A 19736-nucleotide genomic window follows, 5' to 3' on the forward strand; every position below is an offset into this window, starting at 1 on the left:
GAATTCAGCAGTTTTAGAAAATACAATTTCATGCTTTGAATTTTTGTTTCATACATAGAACTTTTTTTTTATCCACCAGGAGAACTGTCATTAAAACAAGTCCATAGAAAAATATTTTACTACTTCATTTGTGGCAAGTTCCTCTCTGTGCAGTACTTACAGAAACAGTGAAAGGTGTGAGTTTCTTCTTATTAATAGCCCTTTCATCAATTGTATCTGGTTGTGAAAAGTTGATCATTTTGCTAAGGAAGAAAAGCGAGAGTTTATTCAAACTTCCATTTGTCAGAAAATATATTATTTGATTATAAACTCCTAACACTTCAAACTAGCTATAAATATTTCTGACAAGATAAAAAAAAGGACCACCTCATCCTCTCTATCTCCTCTCCCTGTTAAATAATTGCATGTTCATCCAGAAAACCTTAGATATAAGAAACTTGAGCAATTGGGTTTTAGAGTTAAGTAAGAGCATGTCTGTGCTGTCAAAAAAGGTTCTTGAGAAGATTAAAACTGTAAACTGAAGTCATGTAGTCTCTATAGTCAATATATTTCCACACTGAATTTCTATAGTATCCTGCATCTACAAAGATCTCAAAGACTAATTCACATCAATACTAATATGCTAATTCCTTGTTACTATTGTGTATGAATAAGCACTATTAGTCTACTTTAACTAGAAAGTTACAGCAGACTAAACTTAAAAGACCTACTATATGCTCTCTGTTCTACCACAGATTTAATTCAGATTCTTCTTCCTGTGATCCCATGATTTAGTAACTACATTTAGTAACTCTTAAAAATATTTGAAATAGCAAAGTTTTCTAATTATTACAGCTAGTTAATATATGAATTGTGTAATTACCTCCTTTATAAACAGCCTGCACATATCTGATGTATATAATTATGGACCTGAAGTGGAAACCCACTTCTGTAATATATGCACAGTGTCACATAAAAAAATTTGCTAAAAATAACATTTCTATGGGCAAAGAGATTTTCCCCATCTTTCACACTGGTTGAAATATTTAAGAGTTGAGTCTTGATGTTAAAGCCTGTCAGAAGTTTTCCAGTTCATGTCAGTGTGATCAACATTTAACCTTTGAGATCAATTTCTTTCCTTTCTCACAACCCTGGACTCACCAGAGGAGAATGCCATCTGCAAGGGATTTAAAAAGACTGGCATCTGATGGATTCATGGGTAGGAGGTGCTTACAGTCTGGGTCATCTTGTAGAGCTTTATTTATCCAATTAACAAAAGCAACTTTTTCTTCCTCTGCAGAGAAAAACAGCATTGAAATAATCTATAATCTCTTCCACAAACATATACTACTAAACATCAGACTTGGGTCAAAGAGGTTCATCTGCAACAAAACCCCTTAGTTTCACAGGGGCCAGTTATGGCAAGAATCAGACCAGTGGCAAAGAAGACAAAAAATGGTCAGAACAGATTGATATTTCCTCTTCCGCACCCTCTAAACATCTGGTGATTTTCTGAAGGACAACATAAAAATCATAGTGACATAATGGGGAAGGTATCATCATGGCAGGCTTCAAATTCAGTTTCTCAGCAATTGCAGTGAAAAGCAGGAAATTAGTAATCTGAAATATGCAACATTTCAATCTATACGCCTTGGTTTAAAATGCAGCATTTTGATCTGCGTTCTAGTAGAACTTCAGAGACTGGTAGTACTTTTGAGACTATAATCTGGATTACTGTGCTGTATTTAGCTTTGACAAACTTAAAAAGTTTAGTACCTCAGGTTTAAAGTTCTTTTTCCTATTTAGTGCAGGATTTATTACTATGTATCTAAGAATGCTTAGACAACAGTCAATCAAGTATAAGTATCCAAATTCCCAGACAGTACAGGTGGTATTCACCTCACTTACCTCAAGAAGCATACAAGACAGGTACCTACCCCCAATTCATTACACTTCTTTCATAGTCACTGGGAAGAAATGTGAAATTCTAGTACATGCTTCATCTCATCATAAATTAGATGGGTGATGAGGCCAGGTCAGATGAATTGCACTCTAGTGAGGTCAGTTTCTCTCCACCAAAAGTGAAAGGGAGTCTAAACAATTAGCTCTGATGGTGTCCCCCCTACAGGCATCCTTTGAGATGGAACACACTCCCTGCTTTGGAGATACACCAAATGCAGCTGGTGCTATAAGGATAATACCGAGAGAGAGGATATCACCACCTTTAGCTAACTGAAGTGAATCTTCCTCACATATAGAATCTTAACACACTTCTGGAACCACAGCAAATCCCAGACTCAAGTCAATCAAAAAAGTTGCAATAATGCTTATTGCAATATGATCCTGGAAAGTGGTTACCATTCTGACCAGGAGCTGCAATGCAATTAGGCACAATTACCGACTTAGGTGACATGCAGCAGGGGGAGGTAGAAAGAAACAGAGATTAAATATTAAAAGCCACTTCTCAAGTATGAGATAGGCTATGCAAAAACCATACGGGAGTGAACAATTCTGTAACTGCACAGAGACAACTGAGGAGGCCTTTCATCCAGAAAGGTTATATGGTTTGGGTTTTTTTTAATTTTAGTTAAAATTGTGGAAATGAAAATGGGGATTCATTTTTATCTGAATATAGGAATGATTAGATTAGCATGTAATGAGGCCAAAAACTTGACTAGCATTACTAGAAGTACACCAAAGGGGCCATTTATTCTCCCCACCACCACACGCTATCAGTGCTTGTTTTCATTTTTTGCTCTCACAAAGATGCCTAACTTATCTCCAGAGGCAGCATGAAACTAGCAACAACTCAACAACACATGTTTTAAATTATCACCCACACTTATCTTGTCCATCTCCACATGCTTTCTCTGTGTTAACGCTTTCAACAGCAACACTTTTCAGGTTTTTTTCTTCGTCTGCAGTGCAAATTTAGTCTTCCTCCATGCAAAATTTGCTTGTGTTTAATTATGTCTTACCTGAATAAGAGTGCTGTGTTCCCTCACTAGATATTGCTGATGTTCCTCCAATTGCTGTAATACCTTGCTTTTTGTTTATTGATTTTCGGAAAGATTTGCTAACATCTTTACTTTTCAATTCTTGAATTATCTGGAATAAAAAAAGAAAAAGAGAAAGCATTTTGTGATTGATTATACCTTCAAATAACTAAGCGTTAACTCATGTAAGTACTCTAGAGTCAGTAGTTACCCTGACTGCCTTTCTTTGGTTTTTACATTGACTTCTGTTCTGGAAAAAAGTTTACTGTATGGGTAAAACTAGTTTAAATCCCTTCATGAAACTTGCATACTGGATATCTAATATATTGTTTCTCAGTGAGTACCTCAAGTGTTATGTTTATTAAGCCATCATGTGATCTAAAAAAGTAAACATTCAACAATCTACACAATTTTGCCACAGATATTTTGGTAAACTGAAGAAAACAACTAAAGATATACACATTTTCAATGACTATAGCATATTTCTTCCACTTACTTCATTATATGTTTTACAGTAAAAGGTTACTACATGACAGTTACACATGCCCTTAAGCAAGCTGATACCATTTTCCACCTTCCTGCAATGTAAACCACACTGGATATACTGATACGTCCTAGATTTGCCCAAATACTGTAGAGGTCTCAAAACTGACAATGAAGTATAAGTAACAGATACAGTTCAATACCCGGATGCAAATACTCGCATCTCACATACAAACCACTGCAAATTAGAATCTTGGAAAGAAAGATCAATAACTAGTTCAACAAGCAACCTGCTGTAATTAGCAGCAGTACTCTAAATTCAAAGCAAAAACCAATCATCCCCAAACACACATACAAACCAAAAGCCTGAAGTTTTTGTTTCTCTTAAATAAAGCACACTAGTGAGTGATTCACATTTAAAACGTCTAAACCTTTCAAATTTGTTCACTAGAAGTGAAAAACTCTACCTTGCTCCCAGTATAAAACAGCCTTTAGGATAGAGATTAAGCATAGTAGCACACAGATTAGTTTATCACTAAGAAAATTCAGACACCGGTATCTAATTGTCTACTCTTTTGTCGTGGCAAGGGCTGACCCAACAGTTCCTAAAAATATGTAATCCATGCCCTTATCTTTGAGGAAATAGGAAGTAGGACTGATTAAAACTACTGTGGTCTCACATGCTGCCCAAATGAGATCTACTAAATTAAATAGGAGAGTGAAATAAAGACTGAAAAATAATTATATAGGATATTGTAAATTGTCACAGAAAACTTTCCCATTCTCAAAATACTAGTTATTTGTATCAAAATAGTACTTAGTTGTACCACCTCATTCAGTTTTCTATCCTAATTCTTAACAGATATCAGACAGTAGGAAAACATCCAAAGGGAATGTCTTACAGAGACAAATTCTTCAAAGTTGATTCTTCCATCCTTGTTGCTATCTGTCACTGCAATGACTTTTTCTACAATCTCACGGACTTTGTAACCAGGCAAGGGCAGACTTGCTTCTTTAAACAGGTCCTGAAGCTCATAATCACTGACATACCCACTGTTGTCAATATCTGTAAAATGAAAGCACAAGCTGTTTTTATACTTATGTAAAGAACCAAGTATAGTAAATCTTAAGAATAAAGTATGAGAAATACAGTTTCAGGAGACAAGTATTTTTTCTTCTGACACAGTAAGTAAGCAAGCATGAAGGAATACTTGTGGATTAGAGGCACCATTGGCTAGGAGTTATGCCATCTCATCATGTATTTTCTCAGGAAGTCTCTTATAATCCCAAAGCACAGCTATAACAAGATGGCAAATTTATAAATAGCAGTTTAAGTTTTTTTTAGGATTCCCAACAAAATCCTCTATAAACCTTTAAGTGAAAGGAAGATCAATTATTATATTCTTACTGTTGATATTATACCATTTGCAATGAGTAAACTCAAACCCGATGCAAGTTGTTATTAGAAGAGCACACTTATACAAGAAAAACTACTTACACAGGAACTCTGCTTGACTCTGCATTTTGTTTCTTATCCTAACATGATAGATATTTTCTGTTCTTCAAAACTTTTGTTGTGGTTAGGCTTACCTGTGAAAAATAAATCTGGGATGTATCTGTTTATTAAAGGTGACCTTCCTTAATCTATTAACTAGCTCTGCTGGGAGCAATTTGTACTGCCACCTTCATTTACACTTGGCTCCCAAGACCACAAGTCAGGAATGTCCATGTACAGCAAACTATCAGAACGCTTTTTTCAACAAGAGGTATAGTATAGCTCCACAATCATGGAAAGAAATGAACGGCTGTATTGCATAAAAATAAATTAAGAAAAATTCAGTATAATTTCTGCTACTTATGATGAATAACACAGCAGCATGGAAGAAATCATAAAAATATCCTTTGTACTTTCACTTTAGGCCAATCTGTGTGCAGAAAGGTGTCTTGAATTCTTGTCTTGGCATAAAAGAAGGATCATTTTACAAATCAAAAATATGTTTTTATCCAATGTACTGCATAAATGAATCAGTAACATTAACTGTTCCTAACTTTTTTATACCTATGCATATTTCCATATCTATGTATACACATATCTATACAAGCAGAATTTAAGAATGTCCATTGAAATAGTCTTTCCTGTACCTGTAGTGCAATGTCTATACAATGGAGAGAAGTACTTTTAAAAGCAGAAAAGCTATAGTCCATACACGGTATAGATGAAGTCAAATCAAATAAAGAAACCATATCCAGCATAACTAGTGCTGGATATAATGCCTATCATTTTATGTATTTAATGCTAATATTTTCCATGTTTGACAACAATTTTCATTCTCTTTCATGGTCATACAAAGGCTCTTGGAAAATATGAATCAATAGTATTCTCCCAGTTCTACAAATGATGTATCCAAGATAAGTAAGTTAAGAGAACGTCACAAGTATCACAATGAGACAGAAGCAGAAGCAAAATGATATGGCCACTTTTCTGACTTGCCACTTTTGTGGTTTTTTTCGTTTACTAGTTGAAACACCTTTCTTCATATTGCCTCTAGTATCAGAACTCAGCCAACAATACCAGAGTGGATGTATATGCATCACATTACAGAAGGGCAAGCAGAGAAACATGCTTTCATCTCTAGCCATAATCTATTGCTATACAGTAATTTCTCTGTAATCCACACTACACTATGTAGCCTCCATACAGCTTCATAAGACGACCACATTTTGCTGCTGACAAAACGCTAAAAACACCTGTTAAAAAAATACCTCTTTTTGTGTTTTTGATACTACCAACAATTCACAAATCACCAGACAGACAAACTTTGTCTGCAGGTGTATTAATCCATCCAGTGTCTGGCTTGCAGACATGTAACACATGTAATAACAGGGATGGTCTAAAAAGCAGAGGACATGCTCACAAGCTCACTCAGATTACCAGCTATTTTATTTCTCTAGGTTCATATTTCACTGAGTGTAAGTTTCCATGATGACAAGCAGAGAGTTAAATACATGCCTTTTCTCTGTTTACCAATATAGCTGCAAGCAGTTTACCCATAAAGACACTGGAAATGCAAAAAATGAAAAAAACTAATTATGATTAATTTTTGTATTTTACAGAAAGCATAATACAGTAAGGAAGAAAATGCTTTTCATTGAATAGGAGCAGTATGGACAATTCTTATAGGAGAAACATGAAAACATGCAGGAAAGAAAGGGAGAAAAAGAAGGAATGCATACGGTGAAACCCAAATAAATAGAAAAGCTGTCAAATAACACCAGTGAGTATCTACCTATCCTAATACCTCCCAATAGACTGATATATGTATACAGTGCTCTTTTCTTTGGTCTGTCTTTCCAGCTCCTGCAGGCTATAGACTGCTTGATCTACAGACTATGTACGTCAAGATGACTGTTTAATAGCAACTCATGAATTACCTTCCATGGATGTAACTTACTCCTTTAGCATTTCTACTCTTTTTTGGTCTCAGCAACATCCCAAGTCAATGGGTTCATGTTTTTATTATGTGTCATGAAGAAAAGTTGCTTCTTTTTATTTTAAGTTTTATGACTCTACTGAGCATCACATGATACTTGTATTGACAGAAACGGAATAACTCCCTCTTCACCTTTCCAATAATACTCATGGTCTTTCCCAATAGTCTCTTTACCAAGCTAAAGACTCCTAATTTTTAAGGCTTCTTGCCTAAAGAGACACTGTTCCCCCATTATGAATGATTACAAATACATCTGATGTGCTGAGCTGCACAGTTACACATCACCCCCTCAGAACTGCAGCGTATAAGAAATAAATCAGATGTGAACTTTAACATTCCCAACAGTATTGCAATCTGGAAATAAGGGTTAGTTGCTATACCATTTCTCACTCTTTCTGTTTACTCTCTGATTAATCTGCAAACATTCTGTCAAGCATACAAAATTGTACAGTTATTTATTAACATCTGCTAGCAACAAAAGCAAGACTGAAAAATCTCCAAGTTTAGCTTACTTAAAACGAAATCCAATCCAATAAATGAAAAGAGAAATTACTAGTTCACCAAAGCATGCAAATAAAGCAAAACCAAAGTGTCAGTAATCTAACATGAAACTATATTTAACTGAGGTTTAATCAAACTTTTTTTCAGGTTTAAGGAGTTCAAAAAACCCGAATTTTGAGGCCTATGATGCTGCATATACAATGGCACAAATAATGCCACTGCCCAGCAAGAAAATGTATGTGTTTTCATTACTAAAGTTGAAAGAAATGAATAAACACATAGTTTCAGTGAAAATAAAGAGATTTTATGTAAACATTCTTATTTTCTTAGATATTACTGGCAACAGAGAAGGAAAACATGCCCTACCAAAATGAACTTATCCATAAAAGAGTTCTTCCACAAATCCTACATGGCTTTGCAGTGTCACTGGCATCCTTATTATTTTCTTATTTAAAACATACCTATTTTACTGAATGCTTCTCTTAGTTCTTCAAGCTCTTCACGAGAGATAGTAGTTATGTTGTTTTCCATCTCTGGACAGCAAGAAGTGTTGTCCTCAATTGCCTATACCTAATAATAACAAACAGGAAATATATAAGGCTTTAATTCCAAGCTCACATAAATACAAGTTATTGATCTTTTCAATACAGGGTACCAGACCTGAATGACATTTCCAGGCCTGGCACAGTTAAAACATTACAAACAACACTTTAAAGTACATCAAACACCTAGCAATTCTTCTCACTGTAAGAGTGACTGAGAAGTCACAATAGCAGCACCTGTTTTCATACACTTAATGTTTTCATTTGCATAGAGTGAGCACTGACCAACAATCGAGCTCCATTGCTTGAGTGGTTTTCCAACATTAAAATTGTCACCTTGCATTTCAACAAACAATTTTTAGAAAAATTCGTTTCTAAGTGTTACACAGTATCATTGCCAATCAGTGGTTAGTGATAGGATCTAGTCCCGCAAAGCACTGAGCACTCCAACATTTGCGCAGTAGTGAACCTCAGTGGGACACTTTCAAGGACCTGCTTACAATCAGTGGGTGAATGCTGATGAGCCTTTCCACAGCTGCTGCAGAAGTTACCACCTCCTGACCTTTACTCCACTCTTCTGACAAGCCTGTTGTCTCATAACACTGTCAAAGAGCTGAATAAAGGGTTTTACTGAGCACAAAGATTGGAGTCTCAATGTGAATCTACTTTCTCTACCCAACTCCATAAAAAAGCAAAACAAAACTGAAGGCACTTTCACAAGGGTTGATAAACCCCCATGACAGATCCTTGCCCATTTCCTCCTATTGAAGCTTTACTACAACAGGATGATTCAGACCCTTGTTAGTAAGTGCAAGTTTGTAAAGAAGTCACACACAATCGTCTCAGTTCGCAGGCTTGTATTTGCATTTGCCATCTTCCACTGCGCACACGCCATTGGTGCACACAAAGCCAGCTTAGAGCAGCATCCATCCGTGTGTGCTAAACTCCGAACAGCACTGGGCTGTAGACAGCACAGTCTGCTAACGTGGAGGTGTGTCTACCATAAAGTAGAAGTTTTGTCTTTGCTTTTACTTTATAAGTATAAAGTGGCAAAAATCCACCTTACATAAGTATTTTCATCAGAGTTGTCCTATACTTGTGTTATGTTCTTCTTTCTGGTTTAGTGTTTTTGCTTTAGAGCAAGAAAAATATTCCTGTAATGGCCAGGTTATTATTTGCTCATAATAATTATATTCAGATCTGCTATATGCAGCTGCTTCTCCCCCAGAAATCATACATATAAACAGAACTGTACTGGGTGAGATACTGGAAGGGGAAAAAACCTGAATTCAACAATTGGTTTTACCATGGACCTGCCAGATGCCCTTGGGCAAGACCATACCTTTGATTCCCACCTTTAGAAGTCCTGACTAATCAGGTTACAAACTTGCCCAGTGCAGGGACTGTCCCATAACTAGATGGTTCCACAATGCCTGCAACAACAGGATCCCTCTAAGGCCTTCTGTAAGACTGTAATAATGGAATCAGAATTTGGTTCACAATAAAAGAGATAAAACATTATCAATCTGAATTTCTGTTAGAAAATAATTTCTTCCCCATTCTAGTTGAGTCCATTTTGTTTCAATCCTTGACAATCTGACAGTGAGAAAAAATAAAAATGAAGCAATTGAACAGGTCACCAGCACACAAGAGGAGAGGCAGCAGGCCACCACATCAGCTGCAGTTTGCTGGAGGTTTACTAAGGAGTGCATACAATACTGCTGATATGAGTTATACCTACTTTACTGTGAAAACAGTTTTAATACAAAATCAAATAGCTGTGGTCAGCCACAGACAGGTGTAACATTGCCTCACTACATTAACCACTGAAGCATCTCCTGATTTCAGAATTATAAGCAGTGACATCACTGCTGGAGATGATTTCACTGAGAAAGACATCAAACTTCTGTATTAGTGATGTCAAAGCCCGACATATTCTGCAACTGGGTGGAACGTCTCTTTATCAGATTGGCTCTCCCTGCCTACCTATGAAAGGAGACCAAGCAAGAAGTACAGCACAACTTGTTGGTTCGCATGGCATTCACTGGTTGTCCCTCTTTGCTTGGAGATGAAAAGCACAGGGTCAGTCTGTCTTTCTTCTGTAGCTACCACCAGTTATACAGAAGTGGGGATTCCCACTGTATCCAATGCCTAAGGCTGTCAATATTCTAATGTCCTCATATTTAAAGAGTATCTTTCAGGAGAAAAAGGAGACATGATACAACTTGTCAAAAAAACCCATCTGGATTCAAAATTGACTTGCAAATATTAAATTGTTAAGAAACATAGTTTCAACACATTTGGACACTATGTTGAAAAGCACCTTGCTGAATGGAGATTCGGGTAGCCAGAAATGAGAACTTGTTGAGGATATTGGGACTGATAATTTTACTCAAACATACCAGTCCAAAGCTATGTATTATGGCATTCCTCCTCATACTATTTTGCCTTTTGTTGAACCCAGAATGATACAGTTTGTCGTTTATATTCATATTCTATATAAATAAGAGTCATTAAATGAGAAACTCAGCTTTTTAGAGATTTCTTAACTGTAACTACGCAACACGTAGATTGCTAGACAATTTTCAATAAGATGATTTTGATTCTCTCAACAGCATTTTGATAAATTCGAAGTGAGTTTTTACTTTTGATTTTCTAATGCAACAAGCAATGGGACAATCTTTTTGCTACTGTTTTACCTGTTGGTAAGACAACTCAGTATGGGAGAGAATGAACTATCCTATACTATGAAGTACTTGCTAAGAGTTCTTGATCTGTTTGTAATGAAAAAAATATTCTGCAGGAAATGATGGAAAGGTATCTAGAGCAAAAAACTAAATGTTGAACGAGGTATCCTACATGTAGCTAAGCCTGTATGCATAATGACACAAGTAACACTCATGAGCTAGCAATAAGCTCCCAACATTTTTCAAAATACTATTTTTAAATAAACAAAGCAACTATTTGTTCAAAATACTATAAAATACCGTGACTGTTTTAAAGAACATTTTTTACACCCTTTTTTAAAAAAAAAAAAATCTTTGGGGCTTATGTTTTGAGGTTTGTGCTTATCTGAAAACAGAGCTAGATATTTCCTTCAAAAACAAAATGACTTGAAAGTTAAGATTCTTGTGTTAAGAAACTTCGACTGAGAGTCAGGGTTTTAAGGAAAAAAATTAACATGAGATGTGGTGAAACCTTGTAAGATAGCAACTGTTTTGCCAGACATTCAAGAAAATACATGAAAATTTGTCACAGGAGTATGTGACTACTGTCTCAAAGTACAAAAGTAAAAATATTTATTTGGGCTCTATCTGCAGCATAAGCATTTATTTATTTACACTTAGTCTGCTGTATAAGAGAAGAAACAAGTTACTGATTCTCATCTCAGCAAATGTTTCTGCTTCTTTTAAGGCAGTCCTTCACTTTTCTTCCTTGATGCTATATAAAGTTTCCATAGTAATTTAGTTTTCTTCCATGATGCTATATAAAAAGAGTTCTTAAACAGTGGGTTATTTGAATGAGATCTCGTCTATTGTACTTGCATTAGTATTTTCTGTCTTCACTGGGACTGTTCCTGTGGGTCACACAGGATATGGCCTTGAATGTGGGTGGTGAGCTAAGCCTTTTTCCTTCATGTCACTCTATCTTAAGTACTAAAATCCTACTCATCCATTTTGCTAAGCTCACTAGCAGCATGTACTAGTCTTCATACTCAAAAGAAAAAAAACCTTAACATTTAAAATACATATTCAGAAAAAATAATCTTACACGCAGATGTTTCTGGAAGTGCAAGTACCCTGATTGGAAATCTCATGTGGCAATTAAGGAAATAATGAACTCTGGAAAAAATAAGGAAAAAAAAATAAAAACATTTAAATCTAAATTACTAAGGACTCTGAAGCTGCAAAAACCCCCAGAAGACAGTCCTCTGAAATACAGAAACAGCATGTCAAGGCATAAGTGAAATATTTAGCCACACGGGTGCAAAAGACAACACCACTTCTGTCACACTGTTAATGTTTTTAACTATTTACCTTTACCATGAGTCAGATATTATAAAAAAAAAATTCTGCAAAGTTGCAACACAATTAGTGTCATTCCTCCCCTTTTATGATCCATAATTTAGATTTTCCATCATATTCTATTTCAGAAAATAGCAACCTCTGATTTCCAAAGATGTTGGTTATTTCGATAAGACAGTAGAAACATCTGTTCCTGAATGAAGCAGATAAATAAAGCTAATACCTCTGCTCTAAAGAGACAGTCTTAAATACCCTATTATATAATTACAGGGTAAATTAGCTGGTCAATTGAATGGCAGAAGTGCTGCAATCATGGTTTTGGCTTTCAGGAGAGATCTAGTTTGAGCAATCAGAAACAACACCTAAACTAGTCAGACATTTCAGATAATTTCAATATAGAAACAGGAACCTTCTATCTAAGCTAATAAATACCTTGCACATACAGTATTATCACCATCCAAGATGACTCAGTCCACAGGCAATTCTGACAAGGTTTAGCATTAAGCCTCCAAAGATATGTGTCTGTTGGAACTATGACTACCTGCTGAAGGATACATTCATTTAGAAGGAACACATTTCTCTATACTGTGGTAGTGTTCATATGACACTTTGACTTTCTGCCATCTACGCTTACATTAAACCATCTCCTGCTGCTCCAGGACAGACATTTGGTACAAACATTGTTTTTACGCTGAGAAAGTGCCCTTGATCTTCCTTTCAGTCCTTGCCAATATGTTTAACATGAACTGACAATATTCATCTATCCCGAGCCTGCCTTCTACTCCTGGAAGGGTTTTTGTATCTAAAGACAATTCACCCGAGTCTCCTGGAAATGTTCCACATCCAACATTAATACAAACTACTGTTTATACCATCGTGCTATTTCTTTGTGCGCAGAGAAGTATCTGTGACTGAGCAACCATGAAGGATAGAGTGAGGAGGCCAAACAGCAGCTCCTGCAGCTTTTTTGACCCATTATCAAAGCTGTCAGAAAAAACAGAGCACTTAATTGGCAATCAGGCCCAATAGTTTTCTCCAACCCTGCAGGCAACTGGCAATTTCTTTTCCAGCTCTTCATTTCAAATTCTATTTGCCTTGTTTCCACAAGCAGCTGCTTCCGCAACAACAATGGACATTACAAATGCTGACTTAAGAGCTTATTTTCTTTTGTTGCTGTTCTTTTTGTCTGGCATTAGGGACACAGCTCCTCTGTCCCTGATGCAAATACCACTCTATTCCTGCATCATCCTTAAATCTGTTGTTTCTAATGACAGCCAGGCTAGCATAATTTGCAAGTACAGGTTGTGCTTTTATATCAATAACCAGCTGATTATTAGTATGTACTATCTACAATTACAAACATGAAAACTCTGCTTCTCTTATTGGGCTTTGAATCAAACTGATATAGATTTTAATGCAAAAAAAGCCCCACAAAACCCATAGTTTAAGCTGTAGCATTCCTGTGTTAGTTTATCTGGGATTCTTTAAACCAATATGGTGGAAACAGGGTAGTCTTCATGCACCGTCAGTCTTTTAAGATCTCACCAGATTAAACAGGTTCTGCCCTCAGTGAGAAAAGAATGCATTATAAGGTGTAAGACACATGAAAGGAACTTTAAAACAAGGATATGCAACATGTTCCCTTTAGTAAGGAGGGAAGAGAAAATGCTGCTGTATTTTAACTGATGAAATGCTAATTGAACGTTAGTGAAAAAACTTGCATATCAGTTCCATTGCTCAAATTTTTATAACTGTTATTGATATACAGAATGTTAGCTTTATATGAATACACAGAGGTTTCTCATGTCTTTTCAAGAAGATAAAACTGCCCAAGTTTTTGTTTGCTGTCTGTTTTTTGTTTTCCTCCCTAGCTTATACTGAAAGATCTTTTTACTTATGCTAAGATTATTCTTGACCCCCAAATATAAAGATTATTAGAGGCCAACTAAAATCAATCCTTTAACAATGTGAAAGGACAAACTATGTTCAGATGGTCTGTAATAAAATACCATTGGAGGTTAACTTTTTTCTAAATTTACTGGAGATTAACTTCTATCTTACTGTGATAAATCCTTTAATCTTTATGACAAAATGAATAATCAATAGGGTTCAGTGACTTTATAATTTTTTATTATTATAGTTTACACTGGTACAGGATACAGAAAGATAGCTTATCTTTCCCATACCAATGAAAAAGCTGCAGGAGACATTAACAGGAGAGAAATACACTTCATGTTATCCAAAGTGAAAGAAATCTTGATTGCAGAATACAGTCACAGTATACCAGGTTGGAAGGGACCTCAAGGATCATCTGGTCCAACCTTTCTTGGCAAAAGCACAGTCTAGACAAGACGGCCCACCACCCTGTCCAGCTGAATCTGAGAAGTGTTCAATGGTGGGGAATCCACCACCTCCCTGGGGAGATTATTCCAATGCCTGATGGTTCTCATTGTGAAAAGTTTTCCTCTTGCGTCCAATCAGAATTTACCCAGGAGTAACTTGTACCCATCACCCCTCATCATTTCATGTGACTCCTTGTAAAAAAGGGAGTCTCCATCTTCTTTGTAGCCACCCTTTAAACACTGGAACATGGTGATAAGGTCTCCCCTAAGCCTTCTCTTCTCAGGGCTGAACAAACCCAATTCTCTCAGCTTTTCCCCATATGGCAGGCTTCCCAGTCCCTTGATCATATTTGTGGCCCTTCTGTGGACTCTCTCCAGCCTGTCCATATCTTTTTTGTATAGTGGGGACCAAAACTGAACACAGTATTGCAGGTGTGGCCAGTCCTCTAAACATAGAAAGGAAGAATCTAATACCCCTGTAGAATGATGAGCACTGGGTCTTATAAAGAAAGAAGATACAAAAATAGATCCACTCCTAAGGCAGCAAAAAGGATGCTTGTAAGCCTTTAAAACAGGAGAGCACAGAAAGGTCAAAGTAATTAGCTATATAAATACATATACCTGTATATAAAAAAAAGATATTGCAACTGCTGAAGCACATTGCTAATTTCTGAAAGAAGAGGCAGAGTGTAATTATGGTATCAGGTACAGTTATTAACAGAGTAGTATGAAGTGGAACTTTCTTTAAATACCATACATTCAGTCTGAAGCTCCACTACCTGAAAGAGTTGGAGAGTATGTTTCTCAGCCCATGCTTATAAACATGGCTGGATACATTTATGACCATCAAAAGTATTTAATTACTACAAGTTAGAAGATAACAATGAAGAAATGTTATGCTTCAACATATAAACTGATAACCCATGGAATCAATAATCCTCAGTCTTCTAAGTACAGCATTACAAAGTGAACAAGGTACAATTTAAGAGGGAAAAACTGAGTTTTTATAACTTCTTCTGAAACTATGCACTGATCTTTGCTAGAGGAAGGCTATATCAAACCAGACAGAGTGATAAATTTTGTGCCCATGAAATATGTATCTTATGTAAGGAGGACTAGAAGATTTACATTGAAGTTAATTATTCACTCTGTAGGAATTTATTCAAAATAGTACAGAAACTGGTGAATAATAAAATCAACATTTTCCACTATGCCTTTAAGATAAACATGGGTGACTCAAGAATAAACAATAAAACAATAAGCTGAGATACCTAACTGTTAGACTGGTCATGGGCCTGATCTGACTTCACTTACTATGGTATAGATACAAAATAATTTAATGAGGCTTAAACGAGGATGAAGAGCAATTAAACTATAAAGCAGATACAAGTAAGTTTACTTTAGAAAGATACCTTTTCATCCAAACAAAATGCCTCCAGCTTCCTCTGGCTGCCAAGTATACAGAATAGCCATGCAAATTCATCAACAGTATCAGTTTCACGCAGTTTCCTTCACATGCATCATTCAAGAGGATCTCAGACTGCCTCTGCTTTGTGTTGTTGCATTCAGGAATCCAAATAAAAAACATCAATGGAAACCTTACCTATGTCCGAAGGAACACTTCTAGTAAAGTAATTTTGAAAAAATGCTATTGCATGCAGCGTTCACAGAAGTACCCTTCCTGAAATATTTTGCAAACCTAACCTGTTTACAGTTTAGCTACACCAACACTTTGGGCTGAATTTGCCCAAACTGATTATCTCAGAGCATGAGTGACCTGTTCTGGTCTGGTTAATTAGTTATTTTTCTAAGAGTTCTACAAGTTTCACCTGCCTCCAGCACAGAGCTGGGAGTGCTTTATCTCCTGTTCTGTAACAGGGACATGAAATCTGTCTACCCCATATCCACAGGCGAAGCCATGCCTACTCATACAACATTAACCCAGACATTGCCTGATTTATAAAACTCACAAAATTTCTGCTTGATTCTTTGAGGCTGTACTCTTCCATTTCATTTGCACTGTGCATGCTGTAGCCCAGAATAACAGGCGGTAGGCAAGAATTCACCTCTGCAATTGCCCCTTGTGGCTGCCAAGAGAAGGCACAGCACCTTCCCCTCCAGTTCCAAAGACCAAGGGGAAAGTAGGGAAGTGAACTCCAGTCTTTTAAGTTCCACAACAGATTACAGGCCACTCTTCTGCTTCTCCTCATCTCATTTGCTTTAATAGAACAAGCTGTGGTATTAGTGAGCATGTCATCAAGAGCACATCTGAAATAGTGACATTCTCTGCAGAACTGGGATGCTGAGGTGATACAAGTCAATACCACTAGCCCTGCAGAGCTGCACACACGAGTTACTGCTTTCTAACTGCATTTTCTGATGTTTATAAATGTAGTCATTATAACACACTAGTTGTGGTTAGGTCATTTTTGCAAGTAACACAGAACAGCAAGGAAATTAAATTTGTGTATTTCTGCAATACAGTGTGCCCTGGACTCCCTACCTGTTAGCAAACCATTTCCACATGAAAAATGTATGCACAAAACTGCTTCCATGCAACCAGCATGTTTTCTTTAGGACTTGAAAATATCAAGCAGATCAGTATTGGAAATACAGAAACAAGATTTTTCTCATTCATCTCTTGATAAGAGACAACGTTTGTGTTTTTCAGAATACAAAATCATATTGTTTGCAAAAACAATATACCCTTTAATCTGAAGCAAAATCATGCCAGTTTTGAGATGGGCTTTACATTTTGAAGTTTTCATCAAGTAAGATTAAGTATTCTGAACTATCTACATATTTTATGTAATTTGAAATATAACATATTAGCTTTCCAATAAATTAGGGAGTGCAGAATCAAAGCATACAGTCTAAAATACTGAACAGTTATGCCATAAGAAGCAAGAAAGGGACACAAAAATAAAGTTTCCCTACAGAATCTCTAACAGGGTTAAATTCAAAGAACTCTGATCCAAAGTAAAGGTTGGATATAGTGAATCTTCTAAAGTGGCACTTGCTCTTGGTTTTATCATGCATGACCTTTGCCTTGGTGAAAGTTCAATAACAGCACACACATGGTATCCAAGCACTGTCAAGAGAAGTACAGACACATAAGGAAAATGAAAGCACAGTAGGAAATTGAACACACTCAAACCATAAATCTTAATTACCTTTTATGCTATCTCAACATCTTTCATGATCAATTTCAAATATTTAATTCCCCAACAAAAATATTTAATCAGGAAAAAGAACACAAAAGGCATAAGAACTTTGTGTTAAACATACCAACTATCCACTAACATGAGACTGTTCCCACTAAAAATTGTTTTCAGAACTCCTTGCACATACAAGTAGCTTATGTTCTCATGGAAATGAAATAGAATAAACAACAATAGAGTTGCTACAATCTACAGTAGAAAAGGAGGGTGCTATTATGCCCTTTAAAGAAGTTTGAGCCCTCAAATTGCAGGCAAACAGCTTGGAGACAGAGCTAAAGGTACACAAGTTTAAATGCCTGGATGACTTCAGCTAGAAAGATGTGCCACCAACCTATAGCAATTCAGCTCTGAAACACCCTAACCAAGTCTTACAGTTGGTCTAAAGAAGATTAGTTACTTTTGCATTCAGGTACAGAACACCCTCCAGAAGCTCACAATGCACCTTATCAGATGCTACCACAGCAAAGGTATGAGAGTTATTAAGGAGAGGTTTTTCCAGTTGTATTCCAGCAACTTAAACTGGAGTCAGCTGAATTTGTGGATTTTCAGCATCTCTAATAATCATGCCATAAACTAGTGAATAACTTTAGAAATAACTAACTCCAGTACAATGCAACTGCAATGGTATTCCTTCAAGAGAGAGGGAAGCAGCTCTTGTTTAGTGCTGCTACAGAAATGTGTTAACATAAACAGAAAGGTTCCTCAAGGTCTCAGTTCCATAGTTCATTACACGCACAGAAAGGCAGACATCATTGATAACATTCTGATTTTACAATAAGAAATTCTTGCATCCAGCAATAAAACCAGCATGCTGTTAATGGCCCACAGGGACGGGAAAGAATAGGCAAAAACAGTGTCAGGAAAAGTGGGACTAGGGAATTCCCTTGGGAAACACGAAATCATGCAGAACACCTTCCCTTTGTTGAGCAAACCCTACAATTTTCTCCTCTAGCCTATTAGAAAATGTACATTCGTAGAAACCACTAGAATTGTAATACATGGGATCTTTGTGGGTGTGGCACTAACCTTCCCAATATAAACCATTTCAGTGTTGCTTGAGCTTCCACCATACTCTCCAGAGTCTAGAATCATTTTTACCTTTCACTGTTAAAACTAGTGCTCAAAGGAAATATCCGAGTCCTGGTATAAAACTCTTGAAACTTGCAGCCCATTTCTGAGAGCTGTGTGGCTTATGCCTGAGAGACCCATTTTCACCTCTGTGCTTCAGATAGATAACATAGTTACAGTCAGGTCTGCTTCTATGCACGCTTAAAGTCACATATATTTGCAATGAAAAATTTTATTCACATTAAGCATTAACATGTTTTCCTTAGACAACTCAAGAACACTATCAAGCCTGCCCACTATAACTCAAAATAATAATGGTAACAGAAGTAAAGCAAGCCCATCTCCTCATCTTTTTATGCAAGAATCTGAATTTGAGTTTTTGAATATAAATTAAACATTTAAAGGCACTGTTCTGAAAGCAAAAATCTTGGTTTTCCATTTTACACATGGCAATGTCTGTATTTGAGTAATCTATGGCTGCAGAGCTACATTAAAATTAATTAGCAAGGTATTAACAGTTAGGATGGGGCTCAGGACAGATTAAGGTGACTTGATGGAAGAAACTTCTCCAGAAGTGTAAACACCATAATGTTTACACTGGTCCAGAAGCATTTGACTGAGCCTTGAACAGAAACCAGATTTGTCTGTCTTTCAACAAGTTCTATTAACTTAATACACTGTTTCATTTTATATGACCTTTTCTTATCTCCTGTCACCAGCAATATCATTTGCCCTCTGGATGGATCATTTGATACTCTCCAAAAATCATTTATTATGTCCCTATGTCCCATGCTGACTAGTCATTTGGCTTCCCTGCACACAAATGTGCTAGACCCTCCTTCCTGGAGAACTTCTGCAAGCTCCCATCAAGCACTTCTTCTGCTCTTCCTATTCTACAAAGCTACCCTTGCCTCACTGACCTTGTCTCCCTATCCACCATCTTTACCAATATGAATGTCTTTGCTTGTATACCACTTCTGAATGCATCCGCCCAGTGATCAGGCAAATGCCCTGTCTCTGGAAGGACAATTGGCAAGGCTCATGCTTTCCAATTAGCATTGGAAGCTGGTGCCTTGGATGCTGCCACC

At 36.6% G+C, this 19736-nt stretch overlaps 1 protein-coding gene across 5 annotated transcripts in view; it reads right to left on the bottom strand.

Moving 5' to 3' along the window:
• Window positions 1-19736, bottom strand: part of PLS1 (plastin 1) — a 48736-nt gene that overhangs the window by 18068 nt on the left and 10932 nt on the right. For 4 of the 5 annotated variants that reach the window (XM_074877576.1, XM_074877579.1, XM_074877575.1 and 1 more), the window contains exons 2-6: window positions 7912-8020; window positions 4361-4524; window positions 2958-3087; window positions 1141-1273; window positions 161-242 (exon numbers count right to left, since the gene is read on the bottom strand). In XM_074877576.1, the coding sequence (XP_074733677.1) occupies window positions 161-242; window positions 1141-1273; window positions 2958-3087; window positions 4361-4524; window positions 7912-7981 (579 nt within the window). In that variant the 5' untranslated portion in view covers window positions 7982-8020. Of the gene's footprint in view, window positions 1-160; window positions 243-1140; window positions 1274-2957; window positions 3088-4360; window positions 4525-7911; window positions 8021-15771; window positions 15889-19736 lie in introns of those variants that run through there. The other variant, XM_074877578.1, reaches the window with a different exon arrangement.

The sequence above is a fragment of the Strix uralensis genome, chromosome 9, assembly GCF_047716275.1.
Source record: "Strix uralensis isolate ZFMK-TIS-50842 chromosome 9, bStrUra1, whole genome shotgun sequence".
Classification (NCBI taxonomy): Eukaryota; Metazoa; Chordata; class Aves; order Strigiformes; family Strigidae; genus Strix; species Strix uralensis.